Source organism: Podarcis pityusensis (genome assembly GCF_964106645.2).
Source record: "Podarcis pityusensis genome assembly, chromosome: 5".
Taxonomy (NCBI): domain Eukaryota; kingdom Metazoa; phylum Chordata; class Lepidosauria; order Squamata; family Lacertidae; genus Podarcis; species Podarcis pityusensis.
Genome location: NC_138032.1, coordinates 81,414,238 through 81,432,312, shown reverse-complemented (window position 1 = coordinate 81,432,312; position 18,075 = coordinate 81,414,238). Strand labels below are relative to the sequence as shown.

At 45.4% G+C, this 18,075-nt stretch overlaps 3 protein-coding genes and 1 long non-coding RNA gene across 5 annotated transcripts in view; 2 read left to right on the top strand and 2 right to left on the bottom strand.

Annotated features, from left to right (window-relative positions):
- The window catches only part of LOC308477552 (uncharacterized protein), a 192,329-nt gene that overhangs the window by 13,894 nt on the left and 160,360 nt on the right, over positions 1 to 18,075 (top strand). The gene's annotated exons all lie outside the window — the stretch shown is intronic.
- LOC308477546 (uncharacterized protein) overlaps positions 1 to 18,075 on the bottom strand; it is a 70,480-nt gene that overhangs the window by 170 nt on the left and 52,235 nt on the right. The gene's annotated exons all lie outside the window — the stretch shown is intronic.
- Positions 4 to 11,182, top strand: LOC308477561. The gene is made up of 2 exons (XR_013986633.1): positions 4 to 3,071; positions 9,853 to 11,182. It is a non-coding gene; the product is annotated as an uncharacterized lncRNA (long non-coding RNA).
- On the bottom strand, positions 10,889 to 16,577 carry LOC308477554 (transmembrane protein 254-like). The gene is made up of 4 exons (XM_081006286.1): positions 16,356 to 16,577; positions 14,620 to 14,723; positions 12,875 to 12,934; positions 10,889 to 11,725 (listed from the first exon to the last, which is right to left on the bottom strand). Exons 1-4 carry the CDS (start codon positions 16,560 to 16,562, stop codon positions 11,608 to 11,610), a joined length of 489 nt encoding a protein of 162 aa, XP_080862412.1. The 5' UTR covers positions 16,563 to 16,577; the 3' UTR covers positions 10,889 to 11,607.

Here is an 18,075-nt window from a genome sequence, read left to right as displayed (position 1 = left end):
CCCGGGGGGGGGGCGGAATTAAGAGCAAGAAAATGAAATAAAGTGTTCAAAATATCCCCCCACAAAGTTTTTAATAGATGTATGTGCCTTAGCCTGCAACATGGGCATTTATAAGTTAAACTTATATGTCTTTAAAGCTTTGGAGAGCAACTTAACACACTCATGGTAGGAAAATCAATTAAACCTTATATCCCAATCTCAAAGTTCTGTTTTTTTAAAAATGGAAGACTCATGAATGGAAACCAAACTTATTAACACAGAAACGTGTTACTAAATCGACTTATAGCAGGACCTACAAATATACTTTTGCATACAAAGAAAATATAGCAACTTCCCACCACATTTACTTTCACCTACTCTAGCCTCAGATACAGAGACTTAAAAAGAAAAGGAAAGGGACAGAAAGCCATTGGTGCATTAAAATGTGTCTCAGGAATATTCAGCCATTAGTAGACCTGATCTTTTATCTCTAGAACCACATGTACCACACAACTGACTTTTTTCTATGGGAAAATTAAGCCCATGTTTATATGCTTGCACACAGGAAAGTGAATGTTTCAGTAAATGGAAAGTTAAAGGAAGACTCCAGACAAGCTAGTAAAGGAACAAACTTTATTCAAAACATTGAAGTCATACATTAAAAGGCATTAAAAGAGGGAGCTTGGAAAATATGTACAGGATAGCAAGGGAGGAGTTGGGACGCTAATTTGGAACCTGACTTAAAGAGAAAAACTGAGAGTCCGTAGCACTTCCATCAACATTCTGCATTTGTACAGGATTTGTAGCTGAATAATTCCCCGTTGCAGACCAGGGAGTATAAGTGCTTGATGCCATGAAGAAGTTCCCAGCTGATGGTGGAGGCTGCCTCACCATCTCCGCACCGTAATATGGAACTGGGCAGTTGCTCGCCTGAGAAGTCTCACAAAGTCCAGTTCCACAAAAAGCAGCTTGCTGGTAATAAGCAGGGTTCAATTCCAGGGAATCCTGCTGCTGCGGGGCAGAGAGATGCTCTCCTGGTTGCGTTGTTGAGAGGTGGCTGCCACAACCCTGCTCCTCTATAGCTTTCAGCATAATGAAAGTTGTGTGGCTGGAAATATTGTTGCGTGTGAATATTTTGGCTGCTTCCTGGACTGCTGCTTCCTGAACTTTGCTTCAGGATGAGAACAGAAATCATGCTCCTGCGGCGCGGCGGCGGCAGCAGGAGGCCCCATTAGTGGAAGCATGCCTCAGGTTAAGAACGGTTTTCGGTTAAGAATGGACCACCAGAAAGAATTAAGTACGTAACCAGAGATACCACTGTGTATGGGTGGGGAGCCTATATTTGCTTATAGTCCCTCATGCCTCATGGAATGCATGTCTAGAATTATCGTATTGGTCTGAATATAAGCCTCAAATTTTTCCCAAATTCTGACCATGAAAAGTTAAAGTGCGGCTCATATTCGCAACCTTATGGTATGTAGCTAGGAGCATGGGGCAAACAGCACCAGGAGCACGGCAAAGAGGCGCCCGCCCCAGGCGTAGTCTCCCATCCTCTCCCCCAAGGCCAGGAAGGGAGAGAGTGACCCCAGTATGCAGCCAGGAATGCAGCAGTATATACTGGGGTATTTTTTCTTTTTTTCTTTTCCCCCTCCAATTTTTAAGGCAATAAGGTACCCTCTGGCATTCCTGAATGGCCTTTGAATCTATCTGCCGTTGTTGTTGTTGTTGTTTAGTCGTTTAGTCATGTCCGACTCTTCGTGACCCCATCGACCAGAGCACGCCAGGCCGTTGGAGGGAGGAGGCTGAAAAGTCCCTACGGGCACTTGGCCTCTACAATTTTTGGCTTAATGTGTATCCATGTCTACTTGGAAATTTTGTGCCAATTAGAACAGGTAAAGCAGGAAGTTCTCCTGTCACCTGCCTCCTCAACTGGCGTGACAAGCAGTTCCCGGGGGTGAGGCACGGTGAAAGATAGAGGAGCACGTGGATGGGAACAGTTGCCAATGCCTTGTCTTCTACAGTACTGAGAAATGACAAGGTCTCTTTTCTAGTGGGTAAAATGAGAGGGGAAACCTCCACAGGCGAGTCCCTTCAGCTCATTATCACGTGGAAGGCCCTGGGGGAAGAAACTGGCATGCCAGGAGCTGCTGAGGAGTTCCATGTTCTCCCTCCAGAAAGGATGCCCATTCCCCTAGTTACCGTCCCTCATCCCATCGTCATCCCTTCCCCCTCTGGACTGAATGGTACACTGGAAGCTCATCAAGGCTTGGATCTGTCAGAACATTAGAAGCTATAAACTGCCTGCACCCAGGGTTTCCTACCCTTCTGTGAGGCAGCTGCCTCAGGCGACAAATTCTGAGGGGTGGAAAGAGGCCCAAAATGTCTGCCATGTTTTCTGCCCTGCACTCCCCATGCTATTCTGCTGCCCTAGAGTGCAGTTGAGGACTCTGCCCATCAACAGTGCTGAAAGTTCAGTGACCAGCCTAATCAGATTTCGTGCAAATAATGGGGAAATGCGCAAACATGTCCTTTGCCTCAGCTAACAAAATGGCTTGTGCTGCTCCTGCTATCTACCCAAGTATCATCCTGCATATAACATTAACCCTTTTAATATGCATATTGCAAAATGTCCTTGTATGCAATGAATTCCTGCAGGCAACTGAAAAAGATGGCGATGACTTTCCTGTGCTGGTGCTGAGAGACTATGACATTCTGTTCCCAGAAGTTTATCTATCTTGACCTCTTCCTTCCCACTTTTTCACAGGCAAGTCAAGCCACATTTTTTCAGAGGACTTTCAAATATTTCGTTAGTCTGGTTTCCAAACATCTTTACTGCTATTTTTAATGCCTGGTGTGTTGTGTTGTTAACCTTTTCTTTTCTTTTTTATGCTTAATGTTGGCTTGAGGAGAGATTGTCCTTTACAGGGCTACTGTGAAACTCCATATATAAACTGACTGGGCATTCCGATGTGGACAATATATTCTCAGGCCAGTTGCAAGCAAAGACAGATTCCTGCATATTCTCCAGCAAGGGCAATGCACAGCTTTGTCACATCACCCTTTGCCAACCCTCTGGGGGAAACATGCCAGTGGTAGGTATGGACAAACGTGGATGCGACCACCCTACACTGTGACACATGCACTCACACAAACAGCTTTTCCCCCTTTCCTAGTCAAAAATCAATGCAGTCTTAGGGGAAGGGAGAGATTTGCTTGAGAGATCAGGGCAGACCTGTCTATACCCACTCTATAGGGCAGGGATGAGAATGTCTAATTCCCAATTTGGCAAATGGGCAAGGGTTAAATTCTGCCTCAAGTCAGACACTACAATGAGAGTAATCCAAAATGGTTGCGCCTGCTTTGGCAAGCCATTTGTTCTTAACACATCTGTAGCGTGAATGCAAAAACAACATGTTTGTGTATGTATAGACATGCACACTTGTACAAATTATCTGGCCGTGTTCCTGGGATGCCCAAGTGTTCAGTTTCTGTTAATTGATTCTCATGGGAAACTTGCAGATTCTGGCTTCACACAATTAACTCAAGGCAGTGTCAATTTACTCTTGGCAGAAAGCCAAGGTCTGCTTGACCTAGAAACTACTTACTCTGATTGGTTAACGACCAGCACTCAACTCTGTTATCTAGGATTGCTAGCACAGTGTGAGGTGAGGTGTGTTAGGAGAAGGAGTTAGAAGTGCTGTGTATGGTTATGAGAGAGAGAGAGAAAGAAAGGATTTATTTTGCTTTGATTTGTATGCAGAAACTCTGCTGGTTTTATTTTTTCCTCTTAATAAATCCTGTAAATAGTTATTCTGAGTCTAGCTGACTAGTCATTACCGCCGCAACTAGCTTCCTCGCTGTGCAGGAAAACTCTGCTACGTTTGGGCTAAAGCCAATAGGGCTATGCCTGACACTTCAAAGTTCCATGAGGTTATGGGCATTGTGCTGCCAGCCTGAGTTGTGGTGGTGTCAGCATCAACGGTGTTGGTTCCAGTAGTTCCAGAAGTTGTTGTTCCTGTTGGTGCAGCAGATGGACACTGGCTGGTTCCTGACTGTGGTGAGCTGGTGACGCAGTGGACACAAGGACAACAGCTGCAGCGTGTGAGTGCTGGGTGCTGTGGTTCCTGTTTTCTCTCTTGGTGGTCGTGAGTAGCTGGTTCCGGGTTCCAGGGACATCGCTCTCAAGATGGCCTCACAACCAGTTCAGATGGCTTTTGAGCGTCTGAATGACTCCAATTACTTGCTGTGGTCGGAACGCATGCAGGCAGTGCTGCAGAGGGATCGTCTCTGGCAAGTGGTGAGTAAGTTTCCTGCGAAGCCTGATGATGAAGACCTCGATAAAGACCAAAGAGCAAGGGCCACAATTGTCTTGGGGCTGGAAGATTCCCAGTTGCCGTATGTGAGGGGAATCAAGACAGCTAGAGGTGTGTGGCAAGCACTTAAAGAACTCCATGTGCGTGAGACAGCGGTTTCCAAGCTGTTCATTCGCAAGGCATTGTACAAGGCAATGTTACAGCCTGGGGTTACAATGCAGGAACACCTACACAGTTTACAGTTAAAGTTTGCTGCGCTACAGGAAAGAGACTGTGCGTTAAACCAGCAGGAGAAGGTGGCTATTATTTTGAGTTCTCTCCCGGAAAGCTGGGATAATTTAGTTTTGTCTCTAGAAGGCATACAGGAGCGTGATTTATCAGTCAGTTACGTTACTGGGCGTTTGATTGAAGAATGGCAGAAGAGGCAAGAAAGGTCGTTGGCTGCAGAGACTTCTACTGGCGGGCGGTTTGGAAGGAGTTCTCATGCCGTGCCAGAGGTGAAGCAAAAGCAGCGTACTGGTGAGGAGTCAGCGTTTGCTGTTAGGCGTTGTTTCCGATGTGGGTCTTCAGCGCATCTAAAACGACAATGTCCGGAGTTGGTCAAGTCTCAGTTGCCGGTGCAGGAGCAGAGACGAGATCAGCAGCAGCAGCAGCGTAAAAAGAAATTCTTCAAACAAAAACAGTCGGCTCAGCTGGTGACCGCCGAGGTCAAGATTGCTGATGAGAAACAAGCGGTCTGGGTGGTCGATTCGGGAGCGTCTCGGCACATCGTAAATTCAGATGAATTGTTTGTTTCCAAGAACTCAGCACAGCGCAGCCAGGTGGCTCTAGCAGACGGAAGTACTTCCGAAGTGATTTCGGGGGGTGCAGTTTTTGTTCCTTGTCTTCGTGAATGCCTGCAAAATGTACTTTGTGTGCCTTCATTAAGGAGCAATCTGATGTCTGTAGATTGTTTACTAAAAGCTGGGTTTAAAGTGTATTTTGAAGGAGACAGTTGCATTATTAAGAAGGCTGGTGAGATTTTAGGCACTGCTAAGTCAGAGGGAGGCTTGTTTTGGCTTAAAGCAGGATCTCAAGTTGCAGCAGTAGTCAGTAAATCTCAGCCTGCAGTGAATAACAAAGCTATACATGACAACTGTGTGCACTTATTGCATAGGAAAATGGGGCATGCTTGCTGGAAAAGTGTACTAAAAATGTCTGAATTGGCTGATGGGGGTAATTTAAAGAGTTGTAACAAGTACCTTGATTGTAATGTCTGTAAAAAGGTTAAAACCCACAGAGTCTCTTACCCCAGAAGTGACAGAGTTAGTGAGTCACCGCTACAGCTGGTTCACATGGACGTAATTGGTCCATTTGCTGTAAGCAGGGGTGGATCGCGCTTTTCACTAACAATTGTGGATGACGCCACGCGTTACTCTTGGGTTTTCCCCATGAAGAATAAGGGTGACGTGTTCACTAAGTTTAAAGGCTGGGTGGCATCTGTGGAAAGATTTCTGTCCATTAAACTCAGAAGGATTCAGACGGACAGAGGTGGCGAATTTATGTCAAATGCCTTTAGAGATTGGTTACAAAAGCGTGGCATTGGGCATAGGAAAACGAACGTTTTTTCCCCAGAGGAGAATGGCGTTGCAGAGCGAAAAAACAGATCTTTACAAGATATGATGTTTGCCATGCTTGATGATGCTGATTTGCCCATGTCTTATTGGGGGGAGAGCATGCTCACCGCGTGTTATCTCCAAAATAGGCTCTTTCATCAAACAATAGGTACAACCCCGTACTTTAAATTGTTTCAGAAAAAACCTAAAATTGACCATTTGCATGTGTTTGGATCAAAAGCCTGGGTATTAATTCCGAAACAAATGAGAAAGAAGGGAGATCCTAAGACCAAACAGTTAGTGTTTGTGGGTTACCAGGAGCTGGGAAAAGGTTTCCGCTTTGCTGAAGGGACAAATGGCATTGTGATCTCCAGGAATGCCAGTTTTTGTGAACATAGTGGCTGGGAGAGACTACATGCCAATACTGAGGTTTGGTTTGAACCTTCCCAGGAGCTTCATGACTCTGAAGGTAGACACAGAGAATCAGAGTCTGAGGGGGAGGAAAGTTCAGATAAGAGCTCTCAAGAAAGTGGAATTAGCCAGAGACCAGTTGCTAAGCAACAAAAGAGAGGTCGTAGTTCTGAGGAGGAAAGTGGGTCAGAAGAAAAATTTTCTCCCAGAAGATCTAAAAGACAAAACAAAGGAGTGCCTCCGGTGCGTTTTTCTCCAGATACTGCAAATGTGTTTAGTGTAATTGCAGAACCCAAGAGTTTTCAGGAGGTGTTAAAGTTACCAAAAGAGGAGGCAGAGCTCTGGAAACAGGCAATGGAGGAAGAGATGTCCTCTCTGAATGAGCACAAGGTTTTTACACCAGTAGCAGCGCCTGAGGGGGCAAAGATTGTAGGCTGCAGGTGGGTGTACAAACTTAAACCTCTGGTGACAGGAGAGTACAAATACAAAGCTCGTTTAGTGGCTCAAGGATATTCTCAGAGGCCTGGAAAAGATTATGATGAAACTTTTTCCCCTACTGCTAAGGGGGACAGTGTAAGGCTGATTTTAACGCTTGGAGCAAAGAGAAAACTCCTGTTAAACCATTTTGATATCCAGACTGCATATTTACATGCATCAATATCAGAAGACCTGTATCTAGCCGAACCGCCTGGTTATGAGACAGGTTCCAATAGAGTGTTGAAATTAAACAAAGCTCTATATGGTCTCAAACAGGCTGCAAGATCTTGGAACAAATGTTTCCATGAGGCCTTAGTGTCATTTGGTTTCAAGCAGAGTACAGCTGACAATTGTGTTTATGTACGTGGTACAGGCAGTGATCAAGAGTTTTGTCTGATTTATGTAGATGATGTATTGTATGCCTGTAAAACAGATAAACAAACTAAAAGGTTTGCCAAGCAATTGTCCAGTAAGTTCAAAGTGAAGGACTTAGGCCCGGTTAGGACATATCTAGGGTTGGAAGTGTGCTGGGCCCAAGATGGCAGCTGCCTAATTAGTCAGCAGAACAAAGTTAAACAACTACTGACTACATACAGGATGCAGGATTGCAAAGGGGCAGCGGTGCCTATGGATCCAGGTTTCATAAAAACACTTCACATAGATGAGAGTCCTGAATTTGAACATCCTGATGTATATCACTCTGTAATTGGAAGTTTATTGTATATAGCACAATGGTCCAGACCTGATATTAGCTATGCAGTAGGCATATTAAGTAGATTGGTCTCAAAACCCACACTAAATGCCTGGAAAGGGGTAAAACAAGTTCTGAGGTACCTCAAACAGACAATTGGCTATATGTTACAATTAAATTCTTCTGAGGATGAAATGTTGAGTTGCTACTGTGATAGTGACTGGGGAAATTTGCCAGACAGAAAATCTGTCACAGGACTAGTCATAATGGTCGGTGGAGCTTTAATCAGCTGGCGGTCACGCAAGCAAGACGTTGTAAGTGTGTCATCAACGGAATCAGAGTACGCCGCATTGAGTGAATTGTGCAACGAGGTGATTTATTTCAAGCATTTGTTAGCAGATTTAAATGTAAATTGTGGAGAACCAGTACGAGTTTACATTGATAATCAAGCTTGTATAACCTTAAGTAAAACAGAGGGTTTCAAATCACGTTCCAAACATATCTCTGTAAAATACCAAAATGTACGTTGCTGTGTACAAGACAATATAATCACATGTACTTATGTATCAAGTGAAGAAAATGTAGCAGATGTATTAACTAAACCATTGGCAAAGATAAAGAACAAGCAAATGTGCAAGGGTTTAGGTTTGCTGGAAAAATAATCTCCTACATAGGTGTTTTTGATGTTAATTGTCCAGCAGAATCTGTGAGGGGGTGTTCAGTTTCTGTTAATTGATTCTCATGGGAAACTTGCAGATTCTGGCTTCACACAATTAACTCAAGGCAGTGTCAATTTACTCTTGGCAGAAAGCCAAGGTCTGCTTGACCTAGAAACTACTTACTCTGATTGGTTAACGACCAGCACTCAACTCTGTTATCTAGGATTGCTAGCACAGTGTGAGGTGAGGTGTGTTAGGAGAAGGAGTTAGAAGTGCTGTGTATGGTTATGAGAGAGAGAGAGAAAGAAAGGATTTATTTTGCTTTGATTTGTATGCAGAAACTCTGCTGGTTTTATTTTTTCCTCTTAATAAATCCTGTAAATAGTTATTCTGAGTCTAGCTGACTAGTCATTACCGCCGCAACTAGCTTCCTCGCTGTGCAGGAAAACTCTGCTACGTTTGGGCTAAAGCCAATAGGGCTATGCCTGACACTTCAAAGTTCCATGACCAAGTGCATTTCCTCACCAACTCCTTAGCATTCCTGCTTCAAACAAAGGGAACTGAGGAAAGAACCCGATACGATGACACACAAAAGCAGGTATTGTTGAGTCAACCCCTTCATCCTATTAAGGCCTGGTTATTGTTCAAAATTTCCTAGAAGGTGGTTGGGAAAACCCAGGCTGCATTAGGAATCCTCAGGGGGCCCTATACTTTGTGTTTTGGCACCCCTGCTTTAAGGATGTGAAACCACCCCCCCCTCCTTTGTAACAATTTCAGGGCATGCGTTATATTTTAGAGAGAATTATTAGCTTTATTCAAGGCCAGCAGTGAGACAGCTCTCGGAAATTATCAGCTCAAAATGCAGCATTATGCCAATTAAGCACCCTGTCTTAGGACACATTTTTATCACAAGATGCAACAGTCAAACAGCTTACCATGTTTCCCTTCAAGTATTAACAGTATAAAGAACAGCAGAAGCTACCTTTAATCATCCAGACAATACCCAGGTAAAACGTAATGTGTTAAAGAGGTGATTCTTAATACAACAAGCATGATGGAATATGCAGGGTGTTCAAGCACAAAGGCAAAATGCTGAGCTAAAACTATGAGCAGCAGTGTTCTTAAGAGCTGCCTAAAAATAAATCCAAATGAGACACAGAGTTTGAAAGACATTATAGGGCATTTCAGCAGAAATCATCAAGAGAATTAAAAGTCCAAACCAAAGGCAAGAACTATGGTCTAATGTGGCAGAGAGTCCTAACCTTTATATACTTGCTCAGGCACAGAATCAGTGGACCTGTCTCCTGCACCAACATAACAATGGCATGCACTACAGTAAAAATGCACTGCACTAATACAAAATGCTAAAAAGTTGGTAGGGTGGAGGGGTTTATTGAAGCTCTGTGCTGGTGCCCTTTGCTTCTCACCTTCATTCTGCCCCTGAGCTTATACTAGTGAAAAGTCTCTCTAGAGAGGGTAAAATCTTGTAAACCACTTCACCCTGCCAAGCAATGCCATGCCAGGGAAAAACTGCACCAGTAATTTTCCTTTCTCAGATCTGGGTGGTGGCATTGCATAACATGTAGGTACTAAACATGTAGATACTAAACAGATAATAAACACACTGGCCAACACATCTATGAATTAGACACCCACTCATCTGACAGGCACTGTTAACTACTTCCTCCAAATCCAACTAATGTGTTCTAAACCTTCCCCACAGACAGCTCTGTCTATCACGACACAGCTTGGATGAGGAACGCCTAATGAAAGCTCTATCAAAGCTTTCTCTCAGATTGAAACTAGTAGATCTGCTTTGACGTAGTACTTTTAGCTGTGAAAGAAGAGCGACGGGTTGGATCAACAGGAATATATCATGAAGAAGATACATCAGAGGTTCGGTATGTCAGCAGGACTGGATGGGGGGGGGGAAACTTTTTTTCTTTTCTACTATGTGATTAACCAATAACCCCTCCTCAAGTCAGAACTGTCATCTAACTGACCTAAGCAGGATGATTAAAGACTGTGTGGAAATGAATTCTAACCAAAAGTCTGTTTTAAGGAGATTATTAAGTAAAGAACAAGAGCTTTTGGAATGACGCAGCAATAAAAAGACAGTTGCCGTGTTGGCAGGTTCTGTCGAAAGATTGACGACTGGGAGGAGGAATGGATTTGTTTTCATACTGGATTCCTGGCGAACCTCCTCAGTGGTCTGAGAAAGGCGACAGACCTGTGAAGATTAACAACGGTAAGAGTGTCTTTATTTATGGAAGCGATGCTATACGGAAACCGTCTGGATATGGCTCTTGGACGAACGGAAATATCCACACAGGATTACAATTTGTCTTAACCCGCTTGTGGAGACCATCAGAGGTCACAAAGAGAAAGGAAAAATATATGAAAACAACAAGAAGAGATGTGGATAACAACAAGAAAGGATTGGATAGAATTGTGAACATTATTTGGACAGATTTGTGGACATTAAAGCAGCAGCAAGAAGATGATTGGATCCCCTTCGGAACTTGAAATATGGGTACCCCCAACAAAAATACGGCTTTGTAATTTGGAATTTATGTGATTTGATTTGATTTGATTGGTCGGTTAATAAAAATTATTAAAAAAAAGAAAAAGAAAGAGAAGATTGCCACACTTCTGAACACACAAAAAATATTTAGGAATACACCCATCCCTCTCGCTGTGAAGCACGTGAAATATAGGAGGTACCCATTTAGGGTTAAACAAGGATCAGACAGACGCAGCAACTTGGAGAAAAGAAGGCGAGGTTTATTGCTGAGCAATAACGGACCCAGTTGGAATCCTTTCCAAAAGACTGGGACCCAGAAGCATACAAATCCTGAGAATATATACCTGAGCAAATCACAGATCATGAGACAATCATGAGACAGTCACGAACGCCAGCGAAAAATAACCAATTAGCGCGCTTCTTGCCATGCTCCTGATCTTACACAGAGTTCACTCCTAACTTCTGCTTTCCATTGTCTGCACAATGATGCACAGTCTGACCTTTTCCCTAGTTCTGACAGAACAGGGAAATAAGACTCAGGGTGGGAATCTCCTGGCGCTACCTCCCCCTTATGCATCTGCTCTGTAGGGAGTTTTTGTGGTTTGGCCCTTCCTGTTTTGTGGACCATTTTAGCCTGTAGTTGAGGGGGGGATTTATACCAGCGCCTTGTGATTCATGGCTTCCCTTTTCCTGTAGGGTGCAGGATGTTACTAGATGAAAGGTCGGTTCTGGACTTGCGTTCCAAGCAGTTTGCAGTTAGCTTAGGCAAAAAGCTTTTCTTGATTCAAATGGATTATGATATTACTGTAAGCCCTGCAATGTGTGCATATGTGAATATATTGATTACTGATAACTGATTATATGAATAGCATAAGGGTAGCGCCCCTTTTCTTGCTTCAGCTGAAAAATATACCCCAAAGCTAGAATGTGTTGGAACCTTCTCTTCTGGCTGAATCCTTCACCAGCTTTTCTTCCGGGGGTTGTAGGTCAACAAAAAGTAGAGAGATCCCATTCCAAAGAAAAATGTTTGAACCAACCACAACCGCTGAGTTGAAGGGTCTGTGATGCCTTTCATCCTGCAGTGAAGAGACAGACAGATAAAGCCCGACATTTCTGCATGTATTACTTAAAATCCAAGTTAAGTAGATAGATGTCTATTTTGCCCTCAGCTGCTTGGAGGATGGGCAGAAACTGAAGTTGGGCTGTTATCCACACCCCTGCTCCCTCACCAGAAGCCTTCAGGGAACTTTCCAGGGTGGCATGTGATACACCAATGAAGGAAAGATATCAGCAATGCAGTCACTAGTTCCAGATAACCTCCAAACAGGGTTTTGAATCCAAGTGCATATATCTGGGATTTAGAACCATCATATTGTTACTCCTCTGCTGGCACTCACACAGACCAGCCTACTTACACAGTCACTGGCTCCTTCTTGTGCTTCTTTTATGTTCTTTTATTTTGCTTACTTTATTTATACATCCCGAAGCAATTAACAATACAAAATCATCAACAATAAAGGCATATATAAATACAATGCAGATAAGGGCCAGGACAAAATTCTGATTAAAAGGCTTCTTAGAAGAGGAAGGTCTTTAAGAGGTGCCTAAAAGACAATAGACAGAGTTCTCAGGGGTAGGTGCCACCAAAGTTTAAGGTCCAGTTCCCGCATTATACGGAGCAGATTTCCTGATGAGATGGTATCTGCAAGAGGCCCTCTCCTGCAGAATGCAACCATCAGTTGTATATATAAGGTGCAAGACAGCCTTTTAGGTATCCTGGTCCTCAGATGTATAAGGCTTTGTAAACTAGTACCAGCGCCTTTATTATTATTTTTTAAGAAACCTGACAAAAGGATCAGGGTAAGTTCACCTGCCACAGCTGGGTTGGGTTCCAATGCACAGCACACCTCATTGGTTCAATGCTGGAAAGCACTGGTTGCTTTTTAAAAGGCAAATTCAACAACAGCTCCGAAGTCGGTCCTTGACAGAATTTACTTTAGACCCAGTTCATGCAGATAGGTTGTGAAGATTATTAACACCTATGTGTCACTTCCATACCACTTTAGGCAGTGAGAGGGAGTGCTCATGCACAACACCCCATATCCATACCCAGAAAACCAGCTCACAAGCCCAGACGCAGCTTTGCCGCGCTATCTGCTGTTTAGGAGAGGGCAGAGGGAGGTGGAGGTAGAAGAGAGACCCAAAATAAAATAAAAATAGCTTACTTGCATAGCTTGAGGGCACATAATGCTTCCCCGACGTGGCCTAACCAGGTAACTAAACATCTGAAAGGAAGGAAAATAACACCATTTGTAACTGGCATAAATTAAAGCAAGATAAGGGTTAGCCCAAAACATTTAGGTATTTCCAGGGGAAAACCAAACACATCCCCAATCACCAGCTAATTAACAGGGGACACAACCCTGTTTTTTCTCATGCAAGCCGTTGTGAAATGGACAGGGGTTCACTGAAGCAACGCAAATATGCTTTGTGCAATGCCTGTTCATTTCGGTAAGCATGGCTTGTGCAAGAGAAACACACAACAGGTGCAGGAATGGGGTTTTCAAAAAGCAGGCAATCATTCTGCCCTGCCCTTTACATTAATGTGCATATTTCTAATAACAAGTTATGCATAGCCTAAACCGGACCAGAAACACTACACAGTCCGAGTGGAGTAAGGCATGTATGGAGCTGCTCTTTAACCCATAGCTGCCAACCGTCCCTTATTTGGCAGGAAACTCCCTTATCCCAGCGCTGTGTCCCGCTGCTGTCCCTTATTGATGATGTCCCTTAAATTTCCCCGGTTTCATGCTCGCCCGGCTCGGGAGGGAAGCAGCGGCTCGGGGTCCTCCACCTCGAGAGAGAGAGCGCACGAGCTGCCGTGTCTTCGTCTCTCCCTTTTCCCCCTCAGGGGCACATTGTGAGGAGACGGGTGGTGGGTGGCGGGCAGGCAGCCCCTCTTGCAAGACTTCTGCCGCGCTGCCAGGGGAAGCCGGAGGCGGCAGCGGTGGCTGCGGCTGAGGAGGCGGCCTGAGGGAAGAGGAAGAGGAGGGGATGGGGAGGGACACAGAAGGGCGGCACTTCAGCCGCCGCGCCGCGCCGCAACCGCCACATGCCGGGCTCACGGGCAGCATGGGCGAGAGTCTCTCTCCCTCCCTCCCTCTCTCTCAGGCAGGGAAGGGCCGATGGAACTCCTCGCCCCAGGACGACGGCAGCCCCAACGTGCTGCTTAGCATACCCTCCAACCAGTGCAGTGATTTCCCCCTCTGCATCCCTTTCATAACTCTATTTTTATAAATCATTTGTCCATCCATAGTTCAAATTTTGCCATCTCGACGTTGTTCATCAGTTTTGTCTGCCACTCTTCTTTGGTGGGAGTTGTAGACCCTTAGGATCATCTAGTCCAACCCCCTGCAAAACACAGTCAGTCGCAGCCATAGCAGCATGGCTCCATGAGTGCGGGATTTCTGTATAAGCTAAGCCAAAATCCCTTATTTTGGCTGCTGATCCCTTATTTTCGAGGCTGCTGGTCCCTTATTTTCAAATCTGTAAGTTGACAGCTATGCTTTAACCCAGGTGACAAAAGTGCTCAGGGGAGATAATTATGGGCTGGAAAACTACCAGAGGAAGAGGAACAAAGGCTAGACAGCCTGTCCCGATCCACCCTTCACACGTGTGTCAGACTGGTTTTTACAATTAAAAAGGAAGGAAGAAAAAAGAATGAGGCCCTGGGTCCATTGTTAGAAACTCTACAATTCTATGACTCTATAATCTATGACTCTATAATCTCAAAATACATTGCTTGACTGTAGCTTGCTCTTACATTTCACTTGTCCCTCCCAATATGCAAGGAGAAACACATACATATGGCTGCATATTATATTACTCACCCTCCCACCCACCCCCAAAATCCCCACTGTTGGGTGAGCAGAAGGAATGTGAACAGGTAGAAGATGAGAATTTAGCTTACCCAATATTGAGAAGAGTTTTATGGTTTTCCACCAAATATTTAGTGACGGTGCCTAATGGTCCCAGAAGGTCATAGGGGATTGTTGAGGGTGAAAAGACTGCCCACTGAGGTGTGAGGAGGGGGAGGGGAGAAAGAGAGAGACATTTAAGTAAGCATACAGGAGGTATTGTTTTATTTACTTCAGCTATACCACTTAATATTCCAAATTCCTAAGCGGCATAGAGTGGTACCTCTGGTTACGTACTTAATTTGTTCCGGAGGTCCGTTCTTAACCTGAAGCACCACTTTAGCTAATGGGGCCTCCCGCTGCTGCTGCTGCACCACCGGAGCACAATTTCTGTTCTCATCCTGAAGCAAAGTTCTTAACCCGAGGTAATATTTCTGGGTTAGCGGAGTCTGTAACCTGAGACATATTTAACCTGAAGCATATGTAACCCGAGGTACCACTGTATATACGTGTCAACATAACCCATCATCCTGCAACATCAGAATTCACAACTTTTGTGTTTATCCCCCAGTATCCATACATAATATATGAAATTCGGGGACATCAATACAATGTGGCACAATCCAGAAATTAGCAGCCATTTGACCAGCGGTAGGCAACCTAAGGCCCGTGGGCCAGATCCAGCCCAATCGCCTTCTCAATCTGACCCACAGACGGTCCAGGAATCAGTGTGTTTTTACATGAGTAGAATGTGTCCTTTTATTTAAAATGCATCTCTGGGTTATTTGTGGGAATAATTTGTTCATTCCCCCCCCCAAAAAAAATAGTCCAGCCCACCACATGGTCTGAGGGATGGTGGACCGGCCCACGGCTGAAAAAGGTTCTGACCCTTGCATTTTACAATGCAGGGTGTGGAGGACCCTGAAACACTGGACTTAGGCAAGAAAGCCCACAGCTGATGAGATCTCGGTCTAGATCCCCCTAAAAAAATAAATCACAATTATCATATAATGTACTTCCAGAATAAACCTCACCAGTACAGTGTGTGCTATGCACTAAAGCTGGCTGTCTTCATGAAATGCACTAAAAGTGCACTACGGCGGAAAACATATTTATACTGGACTCCAATCAGGGATTCAGCTCCCAAAAACCCTTGAGTGGGGGGGGGGGGGAGAGACAGAAACAAGAAAAATGGCCTCTATTTCAGAGCAGCAGAAAATAACTCAAGATTCCCGGGTTTGTTTTGTTTTTCCCCAACCCATTCATTTCAGTGGAAGAGTTTAAACACCTGCTTGAGGCTTCTACCCTTTGCCCAGTTGCAGTGGAGTAATGCCCACTGAACTCAATGGGGCGCCCTTCTGAATACTGTAAATTCTCCCCATGAAATAAATGTGACTTTAAAAAAAAACCACGCTTGATTTGGGCGGGCTCATCCCTAACATCTTCAAAGCTAAGTACGGTACATAGGGATCCCCTCCAAGCCTTCCCATCTCTGGCTCCCACGGCAAGAGAGACATAGCTCAGCCCGTGGAGCACGAGGACTTTAACCTCCAGGTCGCGCGTTCGAGTCTCGTCGGGCGAGATGTTCCGGGTTGGACTATGGTCCTAGCTGTCAACGTTTCTCTTTTTTAAAAGTAAATTCCCTTATTCCGAATAGGATTCCTCGCAAGAAAAGGGAAAAGTTGGCAGCTATGACTATGATCCCCCCCCCGGGTGCCCTTTGGAGCCGTGGCGCCCCGCGCTTCCCCGCACCAGGTGCCCCGGGAGCCTCCAGGGAGGCTGCGCTCACCCCGTGGTAGCTCAGGCCGACGAAGATCGCCACCATTACGAACAGGTTGGAGCGTCGGAAGTAATCGGCGCGGTGCTCGGCCTGGGAGTCCATCGAGCCCGCCACCCTCCTCATCTCTTCGGCGATCGGGTCTGTTCCCGCCGCCTCTTTGTCAGCAGCCCCAAGCAAGCGCTCCGGAGAGGCGTGGCGACGGCGCCGTATTTGCATTTGGGGAGGAGGAGGGTTGGATTAGGAGGGGTGCGCGGGACTCGCTGCCGCGGGCTCCGCGCTGCTGCCTGCTGCTTTCTTCCTCTCGGGCAACCGCGAGTGCGAGTCTTTGTGGCAAACTGCTGGCGGCAATTCGCACAATTGGAGAGTTGGAAGAGGTCCCCAAGGGTCATCTAGTCCAACCCCGCCTGCAGTGCAGGAATCCCGCCGAAAGCCGTCCCTGCGTGGGCTCGACTGGTTAACAGGGCACTGATCCATTGTGCCACAATTCAGCACAGTGACAAGCGATACAAGAGGGGGGATCGTAGAATCGTACAGTTGGAAGGGACCCTGATGATTATCTAGCCCCCCCCCCCCCGCAGAGCAGGAATCTTTTGCCCAGCGTGGGGCTCGGACCCACGACCCTCAGATTAAGAGTCCCATGCGCCACCAGCTGACCTGCCCGTGGTGGTGCAATAGTGCCATGCGCACCTCATTCACACAAAATCACCACCACTCATTCGCCTTTCTGGAGTTTGCACACTCACTGAGTCCCCATCCCTAATGTGCTTATTGTCTGCTCTTCTTGCCCTTTCCAGTGCCCAGTGCTTGACCCCTCTTGCTGTTGGCTATTCTGCAGATTAGTTGCGCTGCAGAAGGCGTGCTGGGGAGACCACACATTTCAAGAAACGCAAAAGTGACTTTTGCTAGGTTTTAATAACAAAAACAGAAACTCCTTTTACACTAAATTACAATATATCAATAAGCATGACCCATCCATCAGGGTATTGAGAGAGCTACGTGCTTCATTAACATAACAGCTTAACATAACAGCTTAATTAACATAACTTAACATCACCTGCTAAACTGCTCCACAGCTGTAAAACTAGGTCATGTTATTTGCTCTGGCCCTTAAAGACATACACATCTTGTGAAACAATGTTGTTGTTGTTGTTGTTTAGTCGTTTAGTCGTGTCCGACTCTTCGTGACCCCATGGACCAGAGCACGCCAGGCACTCCTGTCTTCCACTGCCTCCCGCAGTTTGGTCAGACTCATGTTGGTAGCTTCGAGAACACTGTCCAACCTCTCGTCCTCTGTCGTCCCCTTCTCCTTGTGCCCTCCATCTTTCCCAGCATCAGGGTCTTTTCCAGGGAGTCTTCTCTTCTCAGGAGGTGGCCAAAGTATTGGAGCCTCAGCTTCACAATCTGTCCTTCCAGTGAGCACTCAGGGCTGATTTCCTTAAGAATGGATACGTTTGATCTTCTTGCAGTCCATGGGACTCTCAAGAGTCTCCTCCAGCACATAATTCAAAAGCATCAATTCTTCGGCGATCAGCCTTCTTTATGGTCCAGCTCTCACTTCCATACATCACTACTGGGAAAACCATGGCTTTAATTATACGGACCTTTGTTGGTAAGGTGATGTCTCTGCTTTTAAAGATGCTGTCTAGGTTTGCCATCGCCTTTCTCCCAAGGAGCAGGCGTCTTTTAATTTCGTGACTGCTGTCACCATCTGCAGTGATCATGGAGCCCA